This window comes from Agelaius tricolor, unplaced genomic scaffold (genome assembly GCF_023055355.1).
Source record: "Agelaius tricolor isolate 1412-34295 unplaced genomic scaffold, bAgeTri1.0.p SCAF_31, whole genome shotgun sequence".
NCBI classification, from domain to species: domain Eukaryota; kingdom Metazoa; phylum Chordata; class Aves; order Passeriformes; family Icteridae; genus Agelaius; species Agelaius tricolor.
Window position 1 is genome coordinate 1,191,854 of NW_027269291.1, and position 18,654 is coordinate 1,210,507.

General features: G+C 67.6%; 1 protein-coding gene across 5 annotated transcripts; it reads right to left on the reverse strand.

The window, feature by feature from the left end:
* Positions 1 to 386: 386 nt before the first annotated feature.
* Positions 387 to 18,453, reverse strand: HDAC5 (histone deacetylase 5). 5 transcript variants are annotated; one of them, XM_071450924.1, is made up of 27 exons: positions 18,323 to 18,453; positions 16,832 to 16,945; positions 14,505 to 14,579; positions 12,624 to 12,826; positions 11,855 to 11,987; positions 11,651 to 11,765; positions 11,424 to 11,551; positions 11,160 to 11,291; positions 10,370 to 10,476; positions 9,806 to 9,934; positions 9,188 to 9,422; positions 8,282 to 8,475; positions 7,761 to 8,036; positions 7,387 to 7,537; positions 6,403 to 6,536; positions 6,199 to 6,319; positions 5,542 to 5,591; positions 5,363 to 5,470; positions 5,079 to 5,134; positions 4,905 to 4,992; positions 4,697 to 4,816; positions 4,509 to 4,606; positions 3,686 to 3,804; positions 3,467 to 3,600; positions 2,934 to 3,018; positions 2,603 to 2,756; positions 387 to 1,839 (listed from the first exon to the last, which is right to left on the reverse strand). In XM_071450924.1, exons 1-27 carry the CDS (start codon positions 18,417 to 18,419, stop codon positions 1,800 to 1,802), a joined length of 3,396 nt encoding a protein of 1,131 aa, XP_071307025.1. In that variant the 5' UTR covers positions 18,420 to 18,453; the 3' UTR covers positions 387 to 1,799. The 5 variants fall into 5 exon arrangements, with proteins under 5 accessions (XP_071307025.1, XP_071307026.1, XP_071307023.1 ...); XM_071450925.1 differs by having other exon boundaries at positions 9,806 to 9,931; positions 11,855 to 11,984; positions 12,624 to 12,838; XM_071450922.1 differs by having other exon boundaries at positions 11,855 to 11,984; positions 12,624 to 12,838.
* Between the last annotated feature and the right edge of the window lie 201 nt (positions 18,454 to 18,654).

An 18,654-nucleotide genomic window follows, 5' to 3' on the forward strand; every position in this document is an offset into this window, starting at 1 on the left:
GGAAAAGGACACGGGGAAAGGGGCACAGTGACAGGAAAAGGAGACACGGGGAGAGGGAAAGGGACATAGGGACAGGAAAAGGGACACAGGGAAAGGGACACAGGGAAAGGGATACGGGGACAGGGGCACAAGGACAGGGAAAGGGACATAGGGACAGGGAAAGGGACTTGGGGACAAGAAAAGGGACACAGACATGGAAAGGGGAGTCAGGGACAGGGAAAGGAGAGTCGGGGACAGGGACACAGGGACAGGGACACAGGGACAGGAAAAGGGACACAGGGACAGGGAAAGGGGAGTCAGGGAAAGGGACACAGGGACAGGGACACAGGGACAGGAAAAGGGACACAGGGACACCCCCAGCCCCCCAGAGGCACGGGCCCGGCGGGTATTGCCAGAAACAGTTTATTTATACAAGGACGAACATCGGTGACATCTTACAAAATACTGAACCGAGACCCAGAGCGAGCGTGAGCGGGGACGGACGGACGGACGGACAGACCAGGGGACATGGGGGACACACGGCGGGGCGGGGGGGGGGGGGGACACCAGCCCAAAGCAATCCAGGGGGGGCCGGAGACCCTGATCCCCTCCCCACAAATCCAGAGGCGTTTTCCTCTCCCGGGAGGGGACGGGGATCCCCACCACACTCGGGGTGTCCCCAGAGTTGGGGACACCCAGGATTCCCCCCCCTTCTTTCCTCACCCTCAACCCGGGTCCTTCCCCACCCAGGGGAGGTGACAAGGACACCCTTAGCCCCCTGTCCTAATTTGGGACCACCCCAAATTCCCGCCCACCCCTGGAATAATTTAACCCACGACGCGCTGTCCCTGTCCCAGTCCCCCCCTCCGCCCCCCCATTAAAAAAATACTATTAAATAATCCATCTGTAATAAAATTATATCCCTTTTTTTTTGGGGGGGTGGTTTTCTCTCTTTTAAAGCTAAAATCGCTCCGAGGCCCCTCCGGCTGGTGACAAAACAGGAAAATAAAGTGGTTTTTCCTCTTTTTTTTTTTCTTTTTCTCTCCTTTTTTTTTTTTTTTTTTTTTTTTTGTTTTTCCCTCTCCTATAAAGATAAATTTGATCCCAACAAAGGCGCCGGGGTGACAAAGTGACAGAGGGGGGGGTTGGGGACAGGGCTCGTCCCTTTGTCTCCTGTCCCCATCCAAAACGGGGAGGCCGAAGGGAAAACAAAAAAAAAACCCAAGAAAATTAAGAAAAACCCAAAATGAAGGGAAATTAAGGCATTAAAAAAAAATACTTAATTAAAGGCACGAATATTTCCCATTGCCTCCCCCGGGGGAGCAGACGGAGCCAGGGAGGGAACGAGGGGGGGAGACACAAAAATAGGGGAAAATAAGGAAAAAACCCTAAAAAAAAATCTCGAGGAGCCCCGGGAGGGTCCGGGCAGCGCCGGGGGGGACCCGATGGACACAGGGGACACGGGGGGACAAGGGGGGACATGGGGGGGACAGGGGGTGCTGGTGGAACTGCTGCTGCACAAGAGACACGACCGCAAACACCGCGGGGAGCCGGGGGCACAGGACGGGCGGGGGGATTTTTTTGTGTTTTTCTCCTCTTTTTAATAGAAAAAGAAAATATTTTCCTCTTTTTTTTTTCTGGTTTTCCTTTCGATTTCTGCCTTTTTTTTTTTGTCTTTTTTTTTTTTTTTAGTGTTTTTTTTTTGTCTGTGTGTTTTGGATTTTTTTTTTTTCCTTTTACTGTGATTTTTTTTTTTTTTTTGTGTGTGTGTTTTTCATCTTTTCCAGGTGTTCCTTGGTTTGCTGGATGATCCAGGTGGGTCAGAGCGTGGGCTCAGCCTCCATGGGCTCCTCTGCTGGCCTGGGCAGGGGAGGGACAAGCGTCTGTCACCCCCCACAGGACATGTGTCCCCCCCCCAGTGTCACACCCTCCCCGTGTTCCCCTGTGTCCCCCAGTCACACCCTCCACGTCCCCTGTGTCCCCACAGTGTCATACCCTCCCTGTGTCACACCGTCCCCATGTGCCTTGTGTCCCCCCCATGTCCCTTAAGTTCCCCCCATTGTCACACCTGGCTCCACTCACCCCCATCCTGTGTCCCCCATGTCCCCTGTGTCCCCCCAGTGTCACACCTGGCTCCATTCATACCCCCGTGTCCCCAGTGTCACACACCCCTATGTCCCATTGTCACACACCCCCAGTGTCCCCCAGTGTCACACATCCCCTGTGTCCCCCCGGTGTCACACCTGGCTCCATTCACACCTTCCTTTGTCCCCTACTGTCACATCCCTCCATGTCCCCTGTGTCCCCCCGGTGTCACACACCCCCATGTCCCATTGTCACACACCCCCTGTGTCCCCCTCAATGTCTCACATAGCTCCATTCATACCACACCGTGTCCCCCATTGTCACACACCCCCTTGTCCCCCCATGTCCCCCATTGTCACACCCCTCACGTCCTCCCGTGTCCCCCAGTGTCACACAGCCCCTGTGTCCCCCATGTCCCCCATTGTCACACCCCTCACATCCCCCCGTGTCCGTCATTGTCACACACCCCCATGTCCCCTAACCCGTGTCCCCCATTGTCACACACTCCCATGTCCCCCCATGTCCCCCCGTGTCATACCTGGCCTGTGGCTCCGTCCTGCCGTGCTCAGCCCCCACGGACAGCAGGGCCATGGCTGTCACCGTCTCGGCCTCCTCGGTGTCCCCACGCTGCGCCTCCAGCAGGGACCGGCCCACGGCGGCGGCAAAGCGCCGGACAGAGCCCCAGTGCCGGCCTGGGGACAGGGACAGGGACCGGGCTGGCACCGAGCGGGCAGGGACGCCCTGTGACCCCCCTGTGACAGAACCGGCCCCAGGGAGCCCTCAGGGAGCTCCTGTGCCCCCCCATGTCCCCTCTGTGACAGAACCGGCCCCAGGGACCCCTCAGGGAGCTCCCGTGCCCCCGTCCTCACTCTGGATCTCGATGACCTTCTCCAGCGTGGCCACTGCGTTCACGTTGGGCTTCTGCTGCAGCAGGGCCGGGTCCAGGGGCTCCAGCTGGCAGGGGGACACCCCGTCAGACCCCCAAAAGTGCCACCAGCATCCCCAGACTGCCACCAGCATCCCCAAAGTGCCACCAGCATACCCAGACTGCCACCAGCAACCCAAAACCGCGACCAGAACATTCAGACTGCTACCAGCCCCCCCAAACTGCCACCAGGATCCCCAAAGTGAAACCAGTAATCCAAAACTGTCACCAGCACCCCCAAACTGCCACCAGCACCCCCAAAATGCCACCAGCATCCCCAGACTGCCACCAGAACACCCAAACTGCCACCAGAACACCCAAACTGCCACCAGCCCCCCCAAAGCCACAGCAGGACAGGACTGGAGCCCCTCACCAACCAACGAGGGGAAACTGAGACACAACATGGGGTGCACACCCCAGCACGCGCCCAGGGAAGGGCTGGGGGGCTCGGGGTGGCCCCAGGGGTGTCCCCTGTACCTCGAGGCCGAGCAGGGCGGTGACACAGGCCTCAGAGGCGTCGCAAATGGCCGTCAGGTCATGTCCCCCCTCCAGCGCCAGCACCACCCGGCCCCCGGCCAGCATCATCAGCTGCTTGGTCAGGTGCCCGAAACCTGGGGGGACAGGGACACCGGGCAGGGGGTGAGGGGTGGCAGGGCCGGGGTTCCCCCCCCGGGGTGCCCCCAGACCCCCACTCACACTTGGCGGTGACGGAGTAGCCACCGAGAGGGGACAGATGGCCCTCGACGGCGTCGAAGCCGGCGGAGACCAGCACCAGGTCCGGGGAGAACTCCTTGGCAATGGGCATCACCACCGTCCTGGGGGGGCAACGGCGGCTCGGGACCCCCCCAGGGCTGGGGGAGCCCCCCAGGAGGGCAGGGACAGCCCCGGGACATGGGGATCCTCACAGAGCACAGGGAGAGCCCCCCAGGACATGGGGATCCTCACAGAGCACAGGGACAGCCCCCCAGGACATGGGGATCTACACTGAGAACAGGGACAGCCTCTAGGACTTGGGGACCCCCCCCCACCCAGGTGTGCAAGGAGCCCCCCAGGGAGCAGGGACCCCCCCGAGGTGTGCAAGGAGCCCCCAAGGTGTGCAGGGACCCCCTCAGGATCCAGAGGACCCCCTGATGCAGGGACCCCCCCACTGCACAGAGACCATTCCCCCAGGACACAGGGACACCTCCCATAGGACAGAGCCCCCCCAAGGGCTCAGGAACCCCCCCAGGGGCTCAGGAACCCCCCCCCCCAAAGGCTCAGGAACCCCCCCCCAAAGGCTCAAGAACCCCCCCCAAAGGCTCAAGAACCCCCCCAGGGTTCAGGAACACCCCCAAAGGCTCAGGAACCCCCCAAGGGCTCAGGAACCCCCCAAGGGCTCAGGAACACCCCCAAAGGGCTCAGGAACCCCCCCAAAGGCTCAGGAACCCCCCAAGGGCTCAGGAACCCCCCCCCCCAAGGGCTCAGGAACCCCCCCCCCCCCCAAGGGCTCAGGAACCCCCCCGAGGCAGAGCCCCCCCACCTGAAGGCTGTCAGGTACTCCACATCCCCGATCGGGGGGTCCACGCCGCCGGTCCAGGCGATGTTGATGTTGTAGCCCACGCCCAGCCCGCTGCCCACCTGGGCACAGCCACGGGTGAGTGACCCCCCCCCCGTGCCTCAGGGGGAGGGCACGGAGGGACCCCCACCCCCCAAAAGTGCCCCCGGTACCTCCTCGGGGGCCCCGCTGCCCGGGAAGAAGTTGCCGTCGTCGTAGCGGTGCAGGGAGATGTAGAGCACGTGCGGGTCGCTGTAGAAGGCCTGCTGGGTCCCGTTGCCGTGGTGGATGTCCTGGGGGGGCACCCGGGGCTCAGGGACACCCCCACACCCACCCAGGCGGGCCCCAAGGCCTGTGGGGTCCCCCCTGTGCCCCCCTTACCCAGTCCACAATGAGGATCCTGCCCACGCTGAGCCGCTGCTGCAGCAGCTTGGCCGAGATGGCCACGGAGTTGAAGAAGCAAAAGCCCCTGGGGACAAGGGACATCAGTGCAGGGGTGGCCCTGGGCAGGGGGGTGGCCCTGGGTGAGGGTCCCAGCCCTGTCCCTGTACTCACATGGCCGTGGACTCCTCGGCGTGGTGGCCTGGGGGGCGGATGACAGCGAAGCCATTCTGGGGGACAGAGAGGGACACGAGTGGGACACAGAGGGACGTGTGTGTGACACAGAGACACGTGTGGCACTGGGGCACAACTGGGACACAGGGACACGAGTGGGACACAGAGGGACGTGTGTGTGACACAGAGACATGTGTGGCACTGGGGCACCACTGGGGCAGAGGGACACGCACAGGACAGGGAGGGACATGTGCAGGGAGGCAGTGGCAGTGCCACACGCTCACCTTGACCTCCCCTGCGGCCACCTTGAAGGCCAGCTCGAGCAGGCAGCCCACGGCCGTGCGCACCGCGCTGGACGAGTGCAGCTCGTTCCACACCGTGTCACTGTCCACCTGCGGGGACACCGGGGGTCACGGGGGCACGGCCACCCCGGGGACACCCCCAGCCCTGCCCCCAGACTCACCCCGATGCCCCCGCACGGCAGCACCGCGTACGTCTTCGGAGTGATGGGACCTGCGGGGTGATGGGGACAAGGGGACACAGGGGTCCCGTGGGGTAAGGGGACCTCTGAGCACCCCAGGGGATTGGGAATGCCAGGGGATGGGGGATCCCATGGGAAAAGGGCACCCCAAGGGATTGGGAACACCAGGGGATGGGGGATCCCATGGGAAAAGGGCACCCCAAGGGATTGGGAATGCCAGGGGATGGGGGATCCCATGGGAAAAGGGCACCCCAAGGGATTGGGAACGCCAGGGGATGGGGGTCCCATCGGAAAAGGGCACCCCAAGGGATTGGGAATGCCAGGGGATGGGGGATCCCATGGGAAAAGGGCACCCTTGGGCACCCCAAGGGACAGGGAACAGCAGGGGACAAGGAGCCAACGGGACAGGCTGTGGGGACAGGGGAACCCCAGGCACCCCAAGGGATGGAGAAACCCCAAGGACAGAGGGATCCCATGGGACCCCTGAACACCCCAAGGACTGGGACCCCCCATGGGACATGGACTCTCCAGGGGATGGGGACCCACAGGGAACAGAGGGATCACAAGGAACAGGGCAGCAAGGTGACCCCAGCTCCAGAGAGGGGGTTCCCAGGCATCGGGGGGCCCCCCAGCACCCACCCAGCAGCTTTTTGCTGTCCAGTTTCTGGCGGTTCAGGGGGCTGGTGCCATAGAGCAGCGCGTGGTGCTCCGAGTGCACCGTCTGGATCTCCTCCAGCGTCGCCTTCCTGCCCCGGATCCGCTGGGAAGGGGCACAGGCTGAGCCCCCCGGGCTCCCTGTGCCACCCTGACCCCCCACCCAGGACTTGGGGAGCCCCCCCTCACCTCACACTTGCCCAGCAGCCCCGTCTCCTGCAGCCGGGACCAGATGCTCTGGATGCGGCCGGCGTGCTCGGGGTGGATGGTGGTGTTCCCACAGGTGCACTGGTGCTTCAGCATGAACGTGTCGTACACCACACCTGGCACGGCACAGCTGGCACAGCTGGCACCCCGGGACACCCCCAGGGAGGGGCAGCCCCGGGGGTACAGGGATCCCTGGGCACCCCGAGGTGTGGCGAACCCCGGGAGACAAAGGGAATCCATGGGATTGGGGACACCAGGCACCCCCAGGTATTGGGAACCCCAGGGGACAGAGGGATCCTGTGGCACTGAGGAACCCCAGGACATTCCAAAATATTGGGAACCCAAGGGACAGAGGGATCCTGTGGAGTTGGGGGACCCCAGAACATTCTAAAGTATTGGGAACCCCAAGGGACAGAGCGATCCCTATGGGGTAGGGGGACCCCAGAACATTCCAAAATATTGGGAACCCCAGGGGACAGAGGGATCCCTATGGTGTAGGGGGACCCCAGAACATTCCAAAATATTGGGAACCCCAGGGGACAGAGAGATCCTGTGGCACTGAGGGACTCCAGGACATTCCAAAGTACTTGGAACCCCAAGGGACAGAGGGATCCTATGGCATTGAGGGACTCCAGGACACTCCAAAATATTGGGAATTGAGGGGACAGAGGGATCCTATGGCGTTGAGGGACCCCAGGGGACAGAGGGATCCTATGGGGTAAGGGGACCCCAGGGGACAGAGGGATCCTATGGAGTTGGGGGATCCCTGGGCACCCCCAGGATTGGGAACCCCAGGGAAGAAGGGAATCCCACAGGAGAGGAACATCCACAGCCCCACCACAGAATGGGACCCTCAGAGTGGGGGGGGACGACACAGCCACCCCCTGGCCCTTCCCATGGGACAGGAGCCCCCCAAATCCCAGCACCCCCAGGGCACAGGGACCCCCCCGTCCCTCAGTACCTTACCTGTGGTGAAGAGGTGCTTGGGGGGCCCCTCGGGCTGGGGGGGTTTGACGCTGGCCGGGGACGATTGCGTGCGGGCGAGGGCGGCGTGGGGCAGAGCCAGGACCCCCAGGGGGGGCGCGGGGAAGAGCTGCAGCGGCGCCTCGGGGTACACCTGGGGAGGGGAGGGGGTGAGTGACTCACCGACGGGGGGGGTCACAGTGTGGGGGCGGCGGGGACAGGGGACAGAGGGGGGGATGAGTCACCGACCCTTGCGAGTCATCGCTGCGGCAGCGTCCCCAAAAACGGGGGGGGGGGGGACACACACGACATGGCTGGGGGGAGGGCAGGGGGTGCTGGAGATTCAGGGAGCGTCTGGGTGCCCCCCAAAGTCTCACCTGCTTGTAGGTGACCCCCAGCTCTGTGACGTCGGGGTCCCCAGGGGCCTCGGCCTCGTCCCCGCTGTCCCCTGGCTCCTGGCAGCCCTCGGGGTCCTGGGGCTGCTCCGGGGGGTCCCCGGCCTCTGGGGACACCAGGGCAATGGGGGGGCCGAGGGGGGGGCCGGGGGGGCCCCTCTCCCCCGGGGGGGGCGACTGCTGCTCCGTCAGCTCCTCCTCCGTCTCCTCGGGGTGGGTGGGGGGCTGCCGGGCCAGCTCCGCCCCCTTGGGGAGCAGCTGGGGGGGCACGGGGGTTAAGTGAGGGTCACCCCATGGCCCCCCTGCACCCACCCCGTGCCCTGCATCCATCCCACGCCCCAGTCACCCCACAGCCACCCCACACACCTCTGGCCAGCCCTTCCCCAATTTCCCACCCTGTGCCTCAGTTTCCCCTGCTCACACTGCTCCCCCTGCTGTATTTTGGGGGTCAGTGGTGCCCCAAAGCTCCCCAACACCCACCCCGCACGCCCCCCATGCCCCACCTTGGCCAGCTGGAGCTGCTGCTTGTCCAGGAAATGCTGCTGGAGGGGCCCGTGGGGCAGCGCCTGGGGGCTCTGCGGCAGCGGCGAGGACTGCGTGCGGCTCAGGGGCCGGTGCCGCGGCAGCTTGCTGCCCCCGCCGCGGGGAGCCCCGGCCCGCTCCGCCGCCACCAGCGGGGACTGCCCGTGCAGGGGCACTGCGGGGACACGGGGACAGCGGCTCAGAGCCACCCCGAGCCCCACAGAGCCCCCCGATCCACCCCCATCACCAGCGGGGACTGCCCGTGCAGGGGCACTGTGGGGGGACAGGGACACTGGGTCAGAGCCACCCTGGAGCGCTGGGGAAATGCGGGACAGACTGGGGGAACTGGGAAAGGGGGGAAGGAAAGGGGGGTGAACTGGGCAGGACTGGGAGGGAAAATGGGGCAAACTGGGGAAGTACTGGGGGGACACTGGAGGGGGACTGGGGCAACAGTGAGGGGACACTCAGGGGGGATTAGGGGGACACTGAGAAAGGACTGAGGGGACACTGGAGGGGGGGCGATAAGGGGGACACTGAGGGAGGACCAAGGGGACACTGAGGGAGGATCAGGGAGACACTGAAGGGGGGGATTATGGGGACATTGAGGGGGCGGACTGGGGGAACATTGAGGGAGGACCAGGGGGACACTGAGGAGGGATCAAGGGGGACACTGAGAGGGGACCAGAGGGACACTGAAGGGACACCAAGGAGGGATCAGGGGGACACTGAGGGAGGACTGAGGGGACACTGAAGGGACACTGAGGAGGGATCAGGGGGACACTGAGGGGACACCGAGGAGGGATCAGGGAGACACTAGACACTAAGGGAGGAGCAGGGGGACACTGAGGGGACACGGAGGGGACAGGCAGCAGGCACACAGGGCTCACCAGCAATGAGGGTGCTCTGCTGCCGCGCCTGCTCCAGCAGCAGCACGTGCTGCAGCAGGGATGGGGACCCGGCCGGGGCGTCCCCCCCATCCAGGGCCACCCCCAGCAGGCAGCCCGGGATCGAGGATGTGCTCAGGAACTTCCCGGTGAGGGCGGCCCCGGGGCGCAGCGGAGACACCCCCGGGGGCACCCCCGGCCGCTCGCCCTCCGCCTGCGGCGACAGCTTGGGGGACACCTGCGGGGACAGCCGTGACACTAGGGGTCCCCACACTGCCCCAGGGCTAACAGGTCCCTGTGCCACCCCTGTGGGGTCCCCACACTGCCCCAGGGCTAACAGGTCCCTGTGCCACCCCTGTGGGGTCCCCACATTCCTGCTGCAGGGTGCCAGGCCCCCCAGGCCACCCCCCACTGCATCCCCATATCCCCCCCGCCACGGGGTTCCATGTCCCAGTGCCACCCGCCACGGTGTCCCCATGTCCCCCTCATGTTCCCTCTGTGGAGCTCCAGGTCCCCCTGCCACCCCCTGTGGGGCTCCCATATCCCACCAGCCAAGTCCCAGTGCCACCCAGCCCAGGGTCCCAGTGCCACCCAGCCCAGAGTCCCCGCGCCCCCACTCACGGGGAGGTGGGCACTGGTGACGGTGACAGTGGCCTGCAGCCCCAGGGACAGGTTGGGCAGCGATGGGGACGTGTAGAGGCTGAGCTGGGCCCCGTCCAGGGCCAGGGCGCGGGGCTGGGGCAGGAGCTGCTGTGGCACCACACGGCAAACGTGGCATCAACACCCGTGGGGGACACCACGGGACAGACAGGACAGCACATGTGGGGACAGGATACCAGCATGCGTAGGGACAGGACAGGCCACCAACATGTGTGGGGACAGGACACCAGAAAGTGTGGGGACACACCACCAACACATGCAGGGACACAACAGGCCACCAACGCTTGTGGGAACACGCCACCAACACGTGTGGGGACAGGACAGGTCACCAACACGTGTGGGGACAGGACACCAGCATGGTGGGGACAGGACAGGCCACAAACACGTGTAGGGACAGGACACCAACGTGTGGGGACACGACACCAGCACGGTGGGAACACAACATGCCACTAACACGTGTGGGGACAGGACAGCACTGACCCCTCCCACCCGCATGTCCCTGTCCCTGTCCCCGTGGGGCCGTACCTCGCTGTGGATGTTGGGGACAGAGGCGGCCAGGCCATTATGGGCACCGTGGGAGCTGTTGGGGGAGCTGGGCCCCGACCCGGGGGCGCTGCTGCAGACCGATGACACTGCGGGGGACATGGGGGTGTCACACGGGCATGGGGACACTGCCCGGTGTCACACGGGCCTGGGGACACAGGTGTGTCACACACAGACACTGCGGGGGACACGGGTGTCACACGGGCATGGGGACACTGCCCCGTGTCACACGGGCCTGGGGACACAGGTGTGTCACACACAGGCACTGCAGGGGACATGGGTGTCACATAAGCATGGGGACACTGCTCTTTGTCACACGGGTATGGGGACACTGCTCCATGTCTCATGGGCATGGGGATGCTGCCCCGTGTCACACACTGACACATGTGTCACAAGGGCATGAGGATACTGCCCCGTGTCACACTGACACTGCAGGACATGCGTGTGTCACACGGGCACGAGGACACTACCCTCTGTCACATGGGCATGGGGACACTGCCCTGTGTCACACAGACACTGCCCCATGTCACACCACACTGCAGGACACACGTGTGTCACATGGGCACAGGGACACTACTCTGTGTCACACAGTGTGTCACACCCTGACACTGCTCCGTATCACACGGCCTGTCACACCCTGACACCTCACACGTGTCACATGTGTCACCCCAGCCACGAGAGGCCACGGGGGCTCTGGGGAAGCCCTGGGTGACCTGGTGAGCGAGCCCAGCCCGTGTCCCCGCAGTGTCCCCGCGGCGTCCCCGGCACGCACCGGTGATCTCCACGTGGCGCTTGCGGAAGGCGCTGAGCACGGAGCCGTCGCGGCGCCGCAGGAGGGGGCTGCTCCTCCGCTCCGCCACCTTCTGCTTCAGCCGCGAGCGCACCTTCAGGTTGGGCTCGGACGCTGGGGACACAAGCGTGTCACCGGGATTGTCACCGGGATTGTCACCGGGATTGTCACCGGGATTGTCACCGGGATTGTCACCGTCACCCCCCACGGGCGTGGCACGCCCCCCCTGTCCCCGCCGCCACCCACCGGTTTTGCGGAGCGGGAAATCGTCCCGGCCGTCGTAGGTGCCGAGGAGGGGGAGCTTGTAGGACGGGGGGGTCCCCGGGCTGCCGGTCTGGGGGGGGGAACTCTGGTCCAACGAGGTGTGGTGAGCCCTGCAGGGGGGGAAAAAGGTGGCAGAGACCCCACTGGGACACCCGGGTCACCCCCAAAGTGCCTCGGGGGGCGTCCTAGGGGGGCTCGGGGGCACCTACCAACATTTGGGGTGCTGGGGGAGGGAATGGTTGGGGGGGCCAGGGCCCGGCTCCTTCGTCTTGCTGAGCAGGAATTCCTGGAGCTTCAGCTTCACCTCCGTGCTGGCGATGGCACCTGGGGGCACAGGGGGGTCAGGGGGGCAGCACAGCCCCCCCCTCCAGCCCCGCTGCACCCCCACATGCCCCCCCAGCCCCCCCACTCACTGTCACGGCCCCGCTCCTTGGGGCGCAGGCTCTGGAGCTGCTCCAGGCGCTGCTGCTCCAGCTCCTGCCGCTCCCGCTGCCGCTGCTGCTCCAGCTCCTGCTGCCGCCGCGCTGCCAGGGCCTCCTGCTGCTGCTGTGGGGAGGGGGCACCGCCGTGGGACCCCGGGCACGGCCCCGGGACCCCCCCTCAGCCCCGGCCCCGAGGGGGGCGCTGGAAGCCCCCGTGTACCCCCAGTGGCTCCCTCATCCTCCATCAGTGACACCCCAAGAGCAGGTGCCCCATGGTGCTGGCACCCCCAATGTGCCCCCCAAAAGCTTCATCCCCTCAATGGCTCCCTCACCGTCCATCAGTGACACCCCCGGCCCCAAGAGCAGGTGCCCCATGGTGTTGGCACCCCCAGTGTTCCCCCACCCTCCATCAGTGACACCCCACGGCTCCATCACTCCCTGTATCCCCCCAATGGCTCCATCATCCCCAATACCCCTCTAAAAGCCCCATCTCCCCCAAACTGGTGACACCCCCCATCTCCATCATCCCCAGTACCCCTCTAAAAGCCCCATTCCCCCCAATGGGTGACACCCCACATCTCCATCATCCCCAGTACCCCCCCCCAAAGCCCCATCATCCCCAATACCCCTCTAAAAGCCCCATCTCCCCCCCAGACTGCTGACACCCCCCAGCTCCATCCCCCCCCCCCCCCAGATCCCCCACACCTCCAGCACCCCCAAATCCCCTCCCCAGCCCCAGCCATGCCCCCCTTCCACCCACCTTGAGGTGCTTCTGGAGCTGGACCTGGTGCTGGCGGGTGAGGTGCTCGTGCTGCTTCTGGAACTCGGCGAAGAGCAGCTGCTTCTGGAGCTGCTGCTGCTGCTTCAGGGCCACCAGCTCCCGCTGCAGCTGCTGCTCCCGCGCCGCCGCCAGCCCCGCGTCCACCCCCGCCTCGGGCCCCGGCCCCTCCGGCCCCTCCGGCCCTGCTGGACACGCTGGGTCGGGGGGGAGATGGGATGGGGACACGCCGGGAAGGATGGAGGGGGCTGGGAGGGGTTTGAGGGGCAGGTTTGGGGGGCTCCGGGGATGCAGAGGGGTTTGGGGGTGTCCCAGGGGTGATAGGACTCATTGAAGGGGGATGCTGCAAGGATGGGGGGGTCAGGGGTGGTTTGGGGTGGGTTCTGGGGGGGTGTCAAGGAAGCCCTCGGGGGTCTCCCCTCAGCTCCATCCCCTTGGATCAACCCCAAAATTTCCCCCCAGGACCCACCGGGGGGCACAGACAGGGAGGGCTGGGACACGCAGGAGTGGGGGGGGGGCGGCCCCACGCACACAGGAAGGCGGGGGCGGGCGGGGGGGGGCACGCGGTGCATGTCAATGAGCCCCCCCCCAACCCAGCCCAGCCGAGCCCCCTCCCCCGGGCACTGACGGGCACTGACGTGTCCGTGTCCCCACGCGGACCCACGGACGTCACCGTGCACGGAGAGGGGGCACAGAGACCCCCCCACACCGAGACCCCCTCCCCCAAGGACAGCCAGACCCCCCTAAGGACAGCCAGACCCCCCCCCAGTACCACAGAGCCCCCCCAGGAAGGAGAAGCAGCACCCCCATATCCCGACCCCCTCCAGTCCCATCTAGCCCCAGGGTTCGCTCTCCCGGGGCTATTTGGGGGTACACTGGGGTCCTCCTGCAGCCCCCCAAGGACAGACAGACCCACCCCCCCAATATCCCGATACCCCCCCATTCCCATCCAGGCCCCCCAGTGCAGCCCTGGGGTTTGGCTCTCCCGCGGGTATTTGGGGGTACACCGGGGTCCTCCTGCAGCCCCCCAAGGACAGACAGACCCCCCCCATTCCCATCCAGCCCCAGGGTTCAGCTCTCCCGCGGGTATTTGGGGGTGCACTGGGGTCCTGCAGCCGCCCCCAGCCGGGGGTCCCCAAAGGGCCCCGTGCGATGTCGGGGTGCAATGGGGGGGGTCTCAGCACCCCGAGGTGCCAAGGGGGCATTTTGGGGTGAGTGGGGGCTTTGGGGTGGGGGCACACCCCACCTGCAGCCCCCCCCCCCCCCCCCCCCCCCCCCTTGAGGGACAGGGGGGTTTAACCCCTCGCTGCCCAGGGCTCCCCCAAACAGAAAGGTCCCCGTGGGGACAATGGGGGGGTCCCACGGAATGGGGACACGGGAGGGGCCGGGGGCTGCACCCCCAGGGCTGCAGCATCTGTCCTTGCACACCTGTCCTTGCACACGCGTTTGTGCAAGGGGGGGGAATCTCCCTTTACACACCTGAACACGCTCGTGTTCAGCAGCTTCCCCCCCCCCCCCCCCCCCGCACACCTGTGGGAGGCGTCACCAGGTTTGGGGCGGTGTCACCGGGTTTGGGGCACCGTCACCGGGTTTGGGACCGTGTCACTGGGTTTGGGGCCGTGTCACCGAGTTTGGGGCGGTGTCACCGAGTTTGGGGCGGTGTCACCGGGTTTGGGACCGTGTCACCGGGTTTGGGACCGTGTCACCGGGCTTGGGACCGTGTCACCGGGTTTGGGACCGTGTCACCAGGTTTGGGGCGGTGTCACCGGGATTGGGACCGTGTCACCAGGTTTGGGGCGGTGTCACCGGGCTTGGGGCGGTGTCACCGGGTTTTGGGGGGCACGGGGGGCCACCCCCACTCACCTGGGGCGGGCAAGGCAGCGTGCAGGGGGACACGGGGCAGCAGCTCCAGCGGGGGCTCACGGCCGGACCCCCCCTCTGCAGAGAGACACCCGGGACCCCCTGAACGGGCTGGGAACTGGGGGGGGGGGATGCACGTGCACCCCCAAACCCAACCCCAGCCACCCCAAATCCCTCCCCGGCGGGTGGGGCTGGGGGTCACAGAGCATCCCTGGGTTTTGGGGTGACGGGAGCCAATGCAGCCCCCCCAGTGCAGGCAGGGCAGGGCCGAAGGACCCCCCCTCACCCACGCCCCCCCCCCCCCCCCCCCCAATCCAGGCTATTCTCTCTGGCGCCTGGGAATAGCCGGCGCACGGGAGGAGCCGGCTATAAATAGGGAATTGTGCCGGGGGGGCCACGGCAGATCCCGGCAGGGGATGCGCTGTGTGCCCCCCCCCTCCCCCAGACCCAGCTGCATCCCCCAACTGCCCCGGGGGCTGGGGGGGGGGGGCACGGGCAGCCCTGGGGTGCCCAGGACCCCCCAGCTCCATCTCACATCCCCCTAATTGCCAGGGACGTTAATCCGCGTTAATCAGCGCTGCCGGAACCAAAGCTGGGATGTGCTGGGATGGGGGGGGGGGGGGGGATTAGCCCCACTTGCCGAGGACCCCCCCGCCCCCCTCAGCGCACTCCAGACCCCCCGAGTGCCCCAACAGGAGCCCCCCAAGAGGGGCTGGGGGGGCCAGCTCAGCACATTTCCCACCGCATCGGTGTCTGTCCCCAAGCGGCTCTGCAGGGACAACCCTGGGCAGGGCAGGGGCGGGGGGGTGACACCGTGCTGAGGAGGTGTGGAATCCCCCCCCCCCCTTTTCGGGGACTGGGGACCTCCCCACGCCCCCCCCCAGGCGCCCAGACCGTGCGTAACCCCCCCGGCAGCGCCACGTTTATTTACCAGGCGTTAATCCCGAGCCAAGACTTTTAATAGCCGGGATATTTCTGGGACACCCCGCGACCCCCCCGCTGCCCCCCCCCCGGGGTGCTTTGGGCCTTGACGTCAGCCCGGCTATTTCTGGTGTTGCCAGCGGGCAGGAGGCCGCGGGAATGGGCCCGCCCGGCTCCCGGACCCCCTTTCCCGGTGGTCGCACCCCAAATCCCAGCCCAGACTCCTGTCCTGGCTCCCACAGCAGGGCAGAGGGGGGGGCCCGGCCCGCGGAGCCCCTCCCAGAGGTGGTGGCACACCTGGGGGACCCTCAGGGGTGTTGGGGGGAGCAGTGGGGACCCCCAGAACTCCGGGAGAGAGAAGGGGAGGGAGGGGGCTGCACCCTGAGATGGGACCTGCACCCAAGGGACCCCCCGGTTCTGGGATGGGGGCGGGAAAAGGAGCCCTGGGGGGGTCACGGAGCACCCAGGAGCCGACTGGGGACCCCCAGGGGCTGATTGGGGACCCCCAGGGGCTGACTGAGCGCAGGGGTGGCCTCTGCCACATCCCCAGCCTGGCCGAGCCCTCCCAGCTCAGCATCCCCGAGGGGTCCCCAAACGCCTCCAAACAGCCCCAAAGCCGGGAAGGGACCCCGCGGGAAGCGGCCGGGGATGGCAGAGGTGGCCCGGCCGTGTCCCCGTGCCACCGCGCCGCGTGCCAGCCCCGTGCGAGGCACGGCCGGGCCGCGCTCCAGCCCCGCGGCCGCTCCGCAAATACCGGCGGGCGGCCCGGGGGGGTGGGCTGGGGACAGAGGGGACACCCGCTACCACCGCCCCGTGCCTCAGTTTCCCCTGCGGAGGCCGCGGTGTCGGCGCTGCCGCGTGTCCCCTCGGGGTGGTGGAAGCGGGGGGGGGGGGGGACACCAGCGCGTCCAGATGTCGCCGGAGTTCCCCCCGGGATAATTATAGGGCGGGAACCGGGACAGCGCGGGCACGGCCCTGGCGGCCACCACGGTTGGCTGTCCCTGTCCCCACGCGTGGCACCCCGGGGGGCAGCGGGGACCCGCCCCCGGTGCCATAAAGAGCCACGTGTGAGCCGTGCCACGACGGTGCCGCCAGCCGTGCCTCAGTTTCCCCTCCCAGCGGGGCCCGGGAGCACCGGCAGGGGGGCAGGGGCACGGGCTGGGATAAGCGGGGCAGGGGGTGCCCCCCGGTACCCCCGTTTGGCGCGGATGTGCCCCCGCTGGAGCTGCGGCCCCCCGGTACCCCGATATCTGCTGGGTGCCACACTGGGGGGGCACGGCGGGGACAGGGGACACACGGCGGTGCCCAGGGGGGACACGGCGGTGCCCAGGGGGACACGGCGGTGCCCAGGGGCAGGGCCCGGCTCTCGCAGCGGTGCCCAGCCGGCGCAGCCCCCCTCGGGCTCTCACCTGTGTCGCTCTGGGGGTCCATGGTGGCCCGCGGGTGCCGGGGGGGCTCGCAGAGGCGCGTGTCCGTCAGCGCCGGCCGGGGCACCGGGACTGTGCCCGCGCCGCCCGGGAGCCCTGCGGGACCAAGCGCCTGTCAGCACCGCGGGACCCCCGAAAAGCTCCCCCCGCAGCAAACGGGGGGCTCTGAGCCCGCACCGAGCCCCCCCTGAGCACCCACGCCGGGCGGGATGTGGCCCCCTCCCCTCCGGTGTTCCCCTGGGATGGGGGGGTGGGCTGGGGGTACCCCCAGAAGGGACCTGGGGGTCGCAGCGTTACACAAAGCTCTGCAGGAAAAGGGGGGGCCCCGCAGAGGGGGAGCCCAGGGGGATAACAGGCAAGGAGCCCCGGCCGTGCCACCCCACGGGGACACGGATGGGACCCCCGTAAGGACACGGCTGGAGGAGGGGGGACACACGCTGACCCCCCCCCACCCCGCGAGCTCCCCGCTGCTGCGACCCCCCCAAAGTGAGGCGTCACCCCAAGATCGGGGTCTGGGGGCGTCACCCGCGAGGGCCACGCGGCGGGACGGACCCCACGGCGGGGGAACGCGGCACTGGCGCCGCCGGCAGCGCCGAGCCCGGCGCGGTGCAGCGGGGCCCCCCCGGCCCCCCCGGCCGCGCTGCGGAGCCGCCGCCGTGCCGGCGCACGGGCCCCCCGACACTGCGGGAGCCCCGAGCCCGCAGGGCCCCCCGAGCGTACGGGGACCCCTCCCGCTGCACCGTGCACGGCCCATGGCACCGGGACCCTCACCCGAACCGAACCCCCCGAGCCGCACCGCACCCCCCGAGCCGCGCCGGGACCGCTCATTGCAGGGCCCCGCCGAACCGCAGCGGGACCCCCCGATGGCAGCGGGACCCCCGAAACTGCGGGGCTCCCCCGAATTGCACGAGGGCTCTCCGGGCTGCAGGACCCCCGCGTTGCACGGGCGCGCTCCCCCCTCGAGCCGCACCGGGACCCCGGAATGCACAGGAGCCCCCCACCCGCACCGGGGTCCCCTCCTGCAGCCCCCGCACCGGATCGCCCCGGGACCCCCAGTGCAGCTCCCCCGACCCGCAGCGGGCCCCCCCACCGGAGCCCCTCCCCGAGCACACCGGGACCCCCCCGCCCCCCCTCCCGCGCTGCGCCCGGGCCCCGCTGCAGCCCCGGACCCGCGCAGGGCTCCCCCCGCTGCAGCCCCCCCAAACCCGCACGGGGGTCCCCATGCGGCCCCCCCCGCTCCGCACGGCGCGCACCCCGCGCCCCCCGAACCGCACCCCCATTACACAGAACCCCCCCCCATCCCCGCTCCGAACCGCACCGGACCTCCGGGATCGCAGCCCCCCCGCCGCCGCACGGAGCCCCCCCGGAGCCGCGCGGGGGTCCCGGATCCCGCGGAGCCCCCCCCGGCGCGGGTCCCCGCCCCGATGCGGCCGCCCCGGTGCCGCCCCGGTGCCCCCCCGGTGCCGCCCGTACCTGGGGTCCCCCCGGTGCCGCCCGGCGCGCGCCCCGCCGCCCCCCCGCCTCCTCCTCCATCTTCGCCGCGCGGCCCCGCCCGCCCCGACAACAACATTCGGTGACGTCACTCCGCGTCACGTGACGGCGCCCGGTGCTAAAAATAGCCCCGCGCGCGCGGAGCCCCTCCCCCCTAAAAGGGGCGGTGCCTAACGAGGGGCGGAGCCTATTCGGGCCTTAAAGGGGCCGCGCAGCGAGTGAGCGTGAGGCGGTGTCGGTGTGTGAATGAGCGTGTAACAGCTCCGCGTGAATGCGAGTGACTGTGAGCGTGCAAGGGCGCACAGGTGTGTGAC